Source organism: Corella eumyota, chromosome 4 (assembly GCF_963082875.1).
Source record: "Corella eumyota chromosome 4, kaCorEumy4.1, whole genome shotgun sequence".
Taxonomy (NCBI): Eukaryota; Metazoa; Chordata; class Ascidiacea; order Phlebobranchia; family Corellidae; genus Corella; species Corella eumyota.
The window spans coordinates 662,201-674,309 of record NC_137493.1 but is presented as its reverse complement, the minus strand read 5'-3'; the positions used below and the strand labels follow the sequence as shown (position 1 = coordinate 674,309).

General features: G+C 29.6%; 1 protein-coding gene across 1 annotated transcript; it reads left to right on the top strand.

Annotated features, from left to right (window-relative positions):
- The first annotated feature begins 3,502 nt into the window (after window positions 1-3,502).
- On the top strand, window positions 3,503-6,749 carry LOC145749658 (uncharacterized). The gene is made up of 3 exons (XM_082565485.1): window positions 3,503-3,921; window positions 4,241-6,239; window positions 6,288-6,749. Exons 1-3 carry the CDS (start codon window positions 3,503-3,505, stop codon window positions 6,747-6,749), a joined length of 2,880 nt encoding a protein of 959 aa, XP_082421611.1.
- The last annotated feature ends 5,360 nt before the right edge of the window (window positions 6,750-12,109 follow it).

The following is a 12,109-nucleotide window of genomic DNA, read 5'->3' as shown; positions in this document are numbered from 1 at the left end:
AACATTAAGTTCCTCAAACTTGTCAATAACCTCACCCAGTAATGTTGCAGTTCCATCACCAAGTTCGTTCCCTGATAAGTTCAACTTTATCTAAAACAAAATTTATATTTTACTTAATTTAAAGATTACTTTAATTTAATTAACTAAAAAAAGTTTTAAAAAATATATTCTTTATAAAATAGTAATTATGAGCATTTTGAATTAAAATAATAATTACCAACATTTTAATTCTTTCTTAAAGCCAGTTCAAATAAATTTAAAATTTAGTTTTGATAACTTTAATTACTTTAAGCCCAGATATTTATAAAACAATACTTTGCAATTAACCCAGTGAGTACAAAAATATTTAGGGATAATAATAAAACCCCCAGCAATAATATGGGGGTAAATAGTATTTTAACCCAACTTTTTAGTTTATGAAACAAATTATTTTAAGCTTTGTTTGGATCAATATTTTATGAGAGTTTTTTTATGTAAGAAAAATTTAAAGTTAACATCGATTTGTGTTTTCTTTGTTATAATTGTAAATAATAAGACTTGTTACGCAAACTTGTAATATTTGTTGCTATCAACTGTGTTAATCAATACATAAGAATTTAAATAAATTTTTGTAGATTTTAAAAAACAACAATATAAGACACCTTAACAATTATAACAAAGTTCAGGATAATAAATATATTTTACAAAGCATGCCCCCTAGTGAGGGTGTAATTTTATACATTTACCCCCTGCTGTTAATTTTACCCCAATAGTTTTGTAATTCACCTTTATAGTAATATAAAGCTGCCCATTTTAAGTAGGCATACTAAATACTAAAAGTTTAAGTTTTTACATCATTTTTTAATTAACACTCTAAATTTATTTTGTATTCAGGTAAAGAATGTTAAGTTTTGCTTTCAAAAATTTATTAAAACTTTTATTTATTGAATAAAGTAATTTGGGGTAAGTACAAAATGGGTTTGTATCTCAACAATGAACCATTGTTAAACAATATGAGCATTGTTATCATTTTACTTTTCACAAAATCGCAAATTACTAATTCAAACAAAAAGTTTTATTATAACTACAGAATTATTAAAATAATATTGAATACAAATCTATAAATTTTGGTGATTATCTACTTTAGTAAATAAATTTTATCTACTTTAGTAAATTAATTTCCTGTGTAAATTAAACCTGGGCATTATATTCAAAATAACAATAATATTTTCGCTTACCTTCACTTTTAAACTTTTGAAGATACTAGGCAGTTGAGATAGGTCATTTCTACCAAACTTCACCCATAAAGAAAGAGGTTTGGTCAGTTGTTCAAACAAGTAGCCAAGATGGATGTAGTCACTCGGCAACAACATTTTCTCAAACTCAAGTTTCAAATGATCAGGTAGAAGACTTAGAACAGACTGGTTGAGGTCATCATCGTTGGATTCATACAAATAACTGCTAAGTTCAATAATAGTTGATGAAGAATCAACATTTTTACACAAATCTTTAGCATATGTTTTTAGAACAGCTTGTTTCTCATCATAAGCTGTTGAAGAACCAGATTGAAATTCAGACAAATCCTTAGAACTGTAAAACCCAAACAGAAATTTTGTGACTACTTCCCACCGACTAGTGGAAAACTTAGGAACACATTTTTGAAATTTATCCAGACTTGCCCATAAGAATAAATACATAGCAGCAAACAGTTCTTGCCAGGTGAGATGACTAAAGTTGCTTCGTTTGTCTCCTTCTAGTATCTTGACTTTCATGTTTGACGAATCATAAACAAAAGTGTCAAGAAATGTTTTAAGCATTTCTTTTGTAATTCCAGCTTTTTTAATGTCTTTTTGATTAAAACAAATTTTTTTCTTTTTAAACCCATTCCATGCAAGATAAGCTAGACATTTAAATTCGTTCTCAAGAACTTCTGTGTTGTCAGGAAAATGATCTGACCTCATATAATGCTTTAAAGAAGTAAGCATAACATTTGTCATAGTTTTTAGATTAACTACAGAGCCAGACAAAATTGCTTGATTGATGCAGTGCATGGATAGAATACAGTTGACAGGAACATAATTGTAAGCATCAATATCTGGATGATCTTGTAAGTAGGTTAAGACTTTAGGTGAATTTTCCCCACATATTTGCACGCAAATGTTTTCTTGTGCTTCCTTATTGAAACCAAGTAGTTTTAACACTAAGATAGGTCTGCAAGAAGGATGCCACTCATACATTTGCCTTGGTCGAGAAGTGATAAACTTATAAGCATTGGGAAATAACTTTCCAGTAAAAATGTTTTTTAGAAAATCTTCAGCAGAGCCATTTGTAGATACCAAGTTTTTAGGTGCTTTCGCTAAAGTAGTACTATCAGCTTCATCCAGTCCATCAAAGATGAGGATAGTGTCAGAACTGTTTTTAATGCAATTAAATGATTCTACATCAGTAGACTCTGGTTGATTCCAATCTATAGATGAATTTGCAACAAGAAACCTGAAAATCGACATTTTTTCATGAAAATCAACTGATCGCAAAATAATGCTGAATATAAATTTTATATGCTGAAGAAAGTCGCTATTTTCAGAAAAAATTTCCTGAATCAGAATTTTAATAAAAGTTGATTTACCAGTCCCTGCGTGCCCAACAAGAGCCACGACTTTAGAATGTATTTTAATAAAATCTCTTTTTTTCTTGTCTAATTCAAGTCGTTTAGCTTCATTTTTTGTCGTTTTATTGAATTTTTGTTCAGCTGCTGCTTCAGCATTTCTTTTTGCTAATTCAAACACCTCATTTACCTTAATCTTTGTACCAAAGTGATAGTCAGGTTCAGTTAACTTGGACATTCTTTCAAATTGTTCCTTTCTGGTATGAAAGTGATCAACTGAATCTAGATATTTAATATCAGTTGAAGAATATTGAGCAAGTTCTAACTCAACAAATTCTAATTGTTTGTCTAACTGGACAGGAGAGCAGAATTCATTGGCAAAACTACTAGCTTGCTCAAAACATAGTTCAGAAAGTTGTTCACATAAAGAATTACCTAAAACAACCCAGTCATAGATTATTATTTGTTTTAAATATTTATTATAGAATAACTATTGTGGTTGCCAAACGATCCGTACTCAGGTCAATGCCCAAAAGTCAAACCGTACTCGCATTGCGTAACCCTTTATACAATTCAGGTGCATAAATGTGCTGAATCAGTTTATTTAATATGATTTATCGTAGTAGTAATAAGTGTGCCTGCATAATAAAATACATATCAGTTAATAAATGTAATAAAATATTTGACGATTAATTGATAGTGTTTATCTATGATTTGGCCCATTTAAAAAGGGGTTTGTATGGTGTAGAATTTACATTAAAATTGAACCACCAGCCCTTGGTTTATAAAGAGTGTGAACAATTAATTAATGACCGTGTTATGCGATGGACAAAGTTTTCACAAAGTTATGGTATTAAGTACAAGTATATAAAGGATTTTGTTAATGTTGAGGCTGATTAAATTTTTGTTACTGAGGTCATGGGATCAGCTGTAATTGACACAGCCTGTACAAAAACAGTATGTGGAAAAAAGTGGTATGACAACTATGTTAAAGGACTTAATTTTTATCATAAAAGTAGTGTAAAAAGTAGTCCAAGCAAAACAAGCTTTCGGTTTGGAGATGGAAGAAGAATATTTTCATTCATGAAGGCAAGAATACCAGCTTTAGTAGGAGAAAAATTTTGTTATATTGATGTTGAAGTCGTACGAGATAGTCTTCCTTCACTGCTTAGTAAGTCATCATTGAAGAAAGCAAACGCAAAAATTGATTTAAGTGACGATAAAGCTGAAATATTTGAAAAAGAAGTATATTTGAATTTGTCAACAAGCGGCCATTGTTGCATTGAAATTGCTCCTCGATCACTTGATTCTGATATGCTAAAGGAAGAAGATGTTCTGTTACTAAATTTTAATGCAATGTCTTTAAACAATAAAAAAAAAATAATTCTTAAATTACATAAGCAATTTGATCATGCTTCAGGAGATCATTTGACGACTTTTAAAAGATGTTAATATCCTTACTAAGGATTAGTCGGATGTTATTGACAATGAGATTTCCAAGTGTGACATTTGTTTATGGTTTAAACGCAATCCTTCAAAACCCTGTGTTGGACTTTCCTGCGCTAGAAAATTTAATTTAACTGTTGCAATAGATCTTCATGAACTTGATCGTAATGTCTGGTATTTTCATATGATTGATGTCTTTACACGATATAGCAATGCTGTGATTGAAAAGAAAAAAACATCTGGTACAATTGTTAAAAATTTTCTCAAGTATTGGGTGAGTTTGTTTGGTGCACCGGAAAACGTTCTTAGTGATAATGGTCAAAAGTTTAATAACTCTGAGTTTCAAGACATGTGTGAAAATTTTAACATCTCTGTGATGACCACTCCTTCTTATTCTCCTTGGTCAAATGGTGTTTGTGAAAGACATAATGGAATACTTACAGATATGATTTTAAAACTTAAAAATGATGTAAACTGTGATTGGGATACTGCTGTTGCTTGGGCATTGAGTGCTAAGAACTCCTTAATAAATAATTATGGTTTTAGTCCAAATCAGTTAGTTTTTGGTCAAAACACAAGGTTGCCTACAAATTTAACTAATAACCTTCCAGCATTAGAAGGGGAAACGAAGAGCCGTCATGTTGGAGAAAACATTTCTGCATTGCACAATGCTAGGCGATTGTTTATTGCGGCTGAATCTTCAGAAAAATTAAAACGAGCATTAAGAATGCAAACTCGACAAACCAGAGAAAGTTTTTGTATTGGTAACAAAGTTTATTACAAACGAAAAGATATTAATTTGTGGAAAGGACCTGCTACAGTCTTGGGTCAAGATGGTCCAGTTGTCTTTATGAGGCATGGTGGACAGCACATTAAAGCTCATAGTTGTCGGGTACAACCAATTAACTCTGATAATTTAGATCCTTTAGAGATAAAAGAAAGTAAGAATATTTCTCCTTGTCGTGAACCAGTTGTAAAGGAATGTAATACAACAAGTTATGAGTCGAGCGATGAGGACATAAGCATTGATAAAAATCTTTCTACTCCTCCTGAAGTCCCAACCACAACTCAATCTCTGAAACTAAAAAAAGATCTTGAAGTTGAATTTGTGGATGAGAATGGTACACTCCGTACAGGAAAAATTATTAATAGAGCTGGAAAAGCGACTGGCAGATACAGTAACGCTTTTAATGTGGAATTTTTAGCCCCCATTGATATAAAGGGAGAAAAACAATGGGTAAATTTTGAAAAGGTTACACACTTAAAGCTGTTAGAGAATAGTGAATCAAATGCGGTTGTTTCAGAAGAAACTCATCACTTATCAACAGATTTGTTTAATGATGCTAAAGAATGTGAACTAAAAAGTTGGAAAGAAAATGATGTTTATGAGGAAGTTCCATTCAATGGTCAACAATGTATATCTGTTAGATGGATATGTTCATGGAAGTATAAAAATGAACAACAGGTTCAAAAGGCTCATCTTGTAGCTAGAGGATTTGAGGAATTTGATCGCAATATTTTAGATAAGGAAAGCCCAACTTGCTCTAAGGATTCTCTGAGAACAATAATTTCTATTTTTCAGCAAAAACAATGGACATTAAGAAGCATGGACATTAAGACAGCTTTCCTGCAAGGAAAACTGGTTAATCGGGATATTTTTCTTAAACCACCCAAAGAAGCAGATTGTTTAACCGATTGTGTCTGGAAATTGCGAAAGTGTGTGTACGGCCTAAATGATGCTTCTAACATGTGGTATAATCGGGTTAAGGATTTTATGGTATCTGCAAAAGAAAATATTTTAAAACTAGACCCAGCTGTATTTTATTGGCATTGTGGAGTTGAACTGCAAGGTATCATATGTGTATATGTTGATGATTTTCTATGGGGTGGAACTGAAAGTTTTAGGAATTCAGTTATAAATGATCTTAGAAACACATTCCAAATTGGTAAGGAAACCAAAACAAAATTTAAATATATAGGATTAGAAGTACAACAAATTAAAAATAAGGTTTTAATTACTCAGAAAGACTACACAAACAACTTGAAGCCTATAGAAGTTGAAGTCTCAAAAAGACAGTTTCCTGAAAAAGATTTAACAATTATGGAACAAAATTTACTAAGATCAAAGATTGGACAACTGCTTTGGCTAAGCAGTCAAACAAGGCCTGAAATAAGTTTTGAAACATGCCTACTTGCAACCAATTTTAAAGTAGCAAAAATTAAAGATTTTATTGCATGTAATAAAGTTATTTGAAAGGTAAAACCTTATCAATCAGGTATTGTGTTTAGAAATTTGGGTAATTCTGAAAATTTGCGATTGGTTGAGTATACTGATGCTGCTTTCGGAAATTTAACAAATGGTGGAAGTCAAGGCACCTACCTTATATTTCTTGTTGGAGAGAACAACAATTGCAATTTACTAAGCTGGCAATCGAGAAAAATAAGACGAATTACAAGAAGTACTTTAGCAGCTGAGACTTTGGCTTTAATGGAGGGCATTGATGGAGCTATATTTATATGTTCAGTGTTTACAGAACTATTTTATGGAAAAATTAATAATGACACGCTTCCTATAGCGGCCATCACAGATAGCCGCTCTGTATATGATGCATCACGATCTATTAAAAGTGTGACAATCGAACGGTTACGCATAGATGTTGGAGCCATTTGTGAGATGATTGAAAACAAAGATATAAGTTCAATTAAATTGGGGCGTTAATACTTTAAATCTTTTAGAGGTTTTAAACACTGGATTCTTACCAATTAACTAAAAAAAAACATAATGAATTTGTTATATCATATGATAATTCTGTAATGTTTTATTTATAGTATACTTATTTGTTTTATTTTATTTTCATGCATGACTAGTTACTTTGTTATTTTATGCATGACTGATTTTCCTACTTTTTACTATACTTTTGTGTTACTTAAAGTCATTTAGTTTTTACCTTGGTTGTGAGAAGACCTTTCTATGTTAAGTTCTAAGCTAGTGCATGAGTATGTTATGTTCTTTTAATGTTTTTAATTTATGTTGTATTCTATTTGAATAAGAGTTTATGTTTAATAAATCATTTAAGTTAACATTATGTTAAGTTTTATTTCCATATATTTTTGTTTTTTTGATTCTATTTGGATAAGATTGTTTTTGTAAAATATAAGAACTTATAATTGAATATAGGATAGAATTGTTTGTAGCATCTTATTCAATAACACTTCGACATGGAAACAGTAAAAATCAAACACAGGACTTTATGTAGTAATATAACCAGTGGTTATTTTATTAGGTATTACCGCTCAAGGTTTAAGATTTAATTTCATCTGCATCTATCTTAAAGTGTTATTTTGATGGTGACAAACTTAGTCACTTTTGCTATTACTAAATACATAAGCAGATTAAAAATACCAAACTTAATAAGGACATTTAAATTCAATGCAAGATTAGACTCTGGAGTCAGTCTACTTATATCAAAGATAAACAAATACCAAAAACACTTCCATATTATAAACGAGAAACTTACCTTCATTTTGTCTTCTTCTTGGTTCTGGATCAACCTCATGTGGATCTGGAGTTTGTGATTCTTCAGGTTGTTCCTTTATAAACAGTAAAACTTTGGTTATGTAACTAAAAAGATTTTTTAATAATTACCAGTCATATTTATTGTTAAACAAGGTCTTATGACCCAATCAATATCAGTGTTTAATTTTTATTCTTTACAGTAAATATCCCAAAATCTTAAGAACAATTTTAAAGTTAAAACCTGATTTAAAGCAGATGATCTCAGCTGTACATTTTCATTTGAAGTAGAACCTTTAATGTAAATAATATCAAGTTAAAATACAGTGCTATGTCATATTAAAGATGCCAAAGTATAAGCTCATACAATAAAAATAAATTTGTTTGGATAATTGCTTAAACTTACGCTCATTCTGCCTTCTTCTTGGTACTGGAAACTCTTTTTTGTAAGTTTTCGCCGGGGTTCGTGATTTTCCAGAATGTTCCTTTAAAACAAAAATGATTTAAAAGTTAATTAAATTTATTATTAAAATTAATTATTTAAAAATATTCAACTTTATAAATTCAAAGTTTAAATATTTAAACAATCTTTAAACACCATCCTCTAACATAAATATAACAACATTTTATTAATAACTTTAAAGTTAAAACCTGATTTGAAGCAGAAGATCTCGGCTGTACATTTTCACTAAAAGTGGAACCTATAATTTAAATGCTTAAATTAATATGGCATTAATTTTTTAAAATTAAGTAACTCAAACTACAACAAAAGAAATTAAACAAACTAAACGCTGATGCCTTGATTGCTTGTGATTTAATGACAAAAGTGTTAATTACTTAAAATATATTTAACAATAATTTTTAACATAGCATGCATAAGTTGTATATGTCATATTATTCACTTGTTTTCTGTAACAGGGGACCTTTAGCCAATGTTAAAATCAATCATAAGCAAATTTAAGTTTATACTCAGTCATTTTGGCCTTAAAACAGTTTTTATCATTATTTTAAATTATCATATTTATGGGCTTTAGAGTAATGGGGTTCAAAGTTAAATGGGCATAACTTTGGATTGGATAATATTTATTAAGTTTAATGTGAGTGTCATTTATTTATGTTATATTTCTATTTCAATAAAGAAACTCAAATAATAATATTTTACATTTGTAGCTGGTGTGATTGACTGTTTTTTTACACTATTTGAAAAATTTTCAACCTTCTTAATAGTGGCAAACACATTGGGTTATAAGAGGTTGTGGTTTTTTGTTATATAGTCCCTTTAACAATTACAATTGAAAACATTTCATTTTTATTAGTAAAAGAATATTTGTTGATGCGTTGTGTTATATATATTCTGATAAAAGTAAAAAAGTAGAGAACTGCCAAGTCAGTTTTTTAGTGGTGTGCATACTGTGTTTGCAAGCTTAGGTTGTGTTGTTTAACTACGTTATTAAAATTGTATTTTTAAGGTGATAAATTTTAATGTTGTTTTTCCATAAATTTATACTTTAAATAAAAAAAGTTTTATAAAGAAAGTTCTAAATGTCGAACATGGAATATGTAATTATAGACCGTTGTTAAATATTAAAAACAGTAAAAATCAAACACAGGACTTTATGTAGTGATATAACCAGTGGTTATATTATTAGGTATTACCGCACAAGGTTTAAGGTTTAATTTCATCTGCACCTATCTTAAAGTGTTATTTTGTTGGTGACAAACTTAGTCAAAATTACCAAACTTAATAAAGACATTTACATTTAATGCAAGATTAGACTGTGGAGTCAGTCTATTTATATCAAAGATAAACATAAACCAAAACACTTCCATATTATAAACAAGATTAAAATTCACCTTCATTTTGTCTTCTTCTTGGTTCAGGATCAACCTCATGTGGATCTGGAGTTTGTGATTCTTCAGGTTGTTCCTTTATAAACAGTAAAACTTTGGTTAAGTAACTACAAAAACTTTTTTATGATTACTAGTTATATTTATTACTCAAACTAAGTCCAAAATCTTATTATTTATTATAAACAACATTTAAACTTTGTTATTTAGTTTAAACATGCTTATATTTATTGAAAACTTTAAAGTTAAAACCTGATTTGAAGCAGAGGATCTTGGTTGTACATTTTCATTAGAAGTAGAACCTTTTAAAGCAAATAATATTGGATTAAAATAGTGTTTCTTACAGGTGGTATTATATTGCAATAATATAATACATTTATTATACTTAAAGATCCCAATAATCTGTTAATCGTTAATTAACAAAGTTAACTTTGAAAATTGATATTAAACTTATTAATCTCCGTTGCATTACGCTTTTTTTAAAATAAGTTCATTAATCTAATTTTTTTACTAGTAAACTATGCTAAGAAGGGGTAGAATATATGAAAAATATCGTCGTTTATCGGGTTTATAGGGGTAGAATATATGAAAAATATCATCGTTTATCGGGTTTAAACAGTGCCATTTTTTAAATGATGTAACAGTGTATGTAACTGCCAACTGGCCGTCATCATTAGCCAATCAAGTCAGCTTTAGAAATTTTTTAAATTTTGTTTGTTTAGGTAAAATATCAACTATGGTCTAAATTATTGTATTTTTAAAAATAGGATTGTTCCTTGTTTGTTTTAATTAAATTTTAACGTTAATGGTTATCAATAACTAAGCAGTGATAACAAGTTAATATGTTGTGTAACAACTAACTATTCAACAAAGTTACTTTTTAGGTTAGCTGTGCCCACCTATAATTACATTAAAACCTGAAAAGTTAGTTTATGTTAATAAATATTTTACAGCAACCGACATTTTTTATGTTAAGAATAAGATTAGTGACAATTAAACATTTTAATCATTGTTAAAAGTTGACTTTACAGCCTAATTCTACAGTGACTTTACGCAAACTAAATCAGTGTTTAGAATTATATGATGTTATTGACCAGATGATATATTTATATTATCATAGACAGACCATAGACAAGCAAGGATCTTAAAAAAATATGATGAACACTTCCATAAAATAAACAAGATTAAAACTTACCTTTATTTTGTCTTCTTCTTGGTTCTGGATCAACCTCATGTGGATCAGGAGTTTGTGATTCTTCAGGTTGTTTCTAAAAAAGAATAAGAACTTGGTTTGAAAAACTACAAGCACTTGAACAAGGTCTTATGACCCAATCAATATCAGTTTTTAAACTGAGTCCTTTAGTATAAATATAACAACAGTTGGATCACATATGTTGTCCGGCACTAGACAAAACAATGTTCCATTTACTATAGGAGAGAATTCTCTCGAACCCCGCAGACATCATTTAAGTATTCAAATATATATACCCTTACCCCAACCCTAATAAGTTTGTTGTTAATTAGCAGAACAAAAAAAAAAAAAAACATTCCTCCAACAAAAAAAAAAACATTCCGTTAACCATAGCAAAGAATTCTGACGAACCGTTCTCCATACGTAAGAATTCTCCAGCATCGTAAATCAGATGAGAGAATTTAGAGCCGTAGTGTTATTATGTTTTGTCTAGAACCGGACAACATACGTGACCCCAACATTTTATTAATAACTTTAAAATTCAAACCTGATTTAAAGCAGAGGATCTTTGCTGTTTATTTTCATTTGAAGTGAAACCTTTAATGTAAATAAAATTGGGTTAATATAGAGTTTATTTTTAGACTATGATCAATACTAAAAAAAACTTTATAATATAAAAATAAGTTGGGAAACCCCTAATGTTGTGTTGAAAGTAAAAATCAATTACAATTTGTTTTTGTAAACATCTTTATTCTCAATGTAAGAGGGTCGAATGCGCGAGATTGGAATATTATAAATTATGATTGCCCGATAATTAAGCTGCTAATTAAGTGCTGGCTCAACAGAAGTTCATACCGATTATAGCCCCTTATTTAAGAGTGTTACATCATGAGAACATCGAGGACTGAACCTCATGTAGTGTAGGAAGTGTTTTGACCAGTACACCACGCTGCCGATTTAAAATAAAACCAGACATCGTAAAAGGAAACAAACTGACTTTAACTGCACATTCTAACAGTCCTGATTGTAATTATCATTTAATTTTGCATCACAAACAACTTAAATTTCTTGGGTTGGGTAAAAAATTCAATCAGTTTGATGAAATATTTAAAAGGCAGTATAACAGTTAACACCTTGTTTATATTTAAATTGTTTTATCCCTTTTTTATATTTAAATTGTTTTATATTTTATACACAACCCCATTTACATATCTTTTAATTCTGATTATTGAATAAATTTATAAAAATCAAATATAATTTAACAATATAAAGTTAATAATTTACTAGCACAAATAAGTGTTTTTTTAACTCTCCTATCAGATCAAAAATGCAATTTTCGGAATATAATTTTGTATTGTAAAAATAACTTGAAAATACCTGTTTGAGGAAATGTAGAATCGTATATTGAAGCCCCAGGCATGAATGCTCCACCATATTGCTTAAGGTGAGTGATGTTTTGAGTGATCTCGTTTTGATGAACTTCGCGAATTACGTTGACTTGTGGAATATGTATATGTACCACAGC

What these genes read in the sequence shown, in the direction of transcription:
- LOC145749658 (XM_082565485.1), top strand. Translation starts at nt 3,503, where the DNA reads ATGGGATCAGCTGTAATTGACACAGCCTGTACAAAAACAGTATGTGGA. An exon ending in CTAAAGGAAGAAGATGTTCT is followed by an intron (nt 3,922 to 4,240) that starts GTTACTAAATTT and finishes TACACGATATAG; the next exon opens with CAATGCTGTGATTGAAAAGA. An exon ending in TACTTGCAACCAATTTTAAA is followed by an intron (nt 6,240 to 6,287) that starts GTAGCAAAAATT and finishes GTTATTTGAAAG; the next exon opens with GTAAAACCTTATCAATCAGG.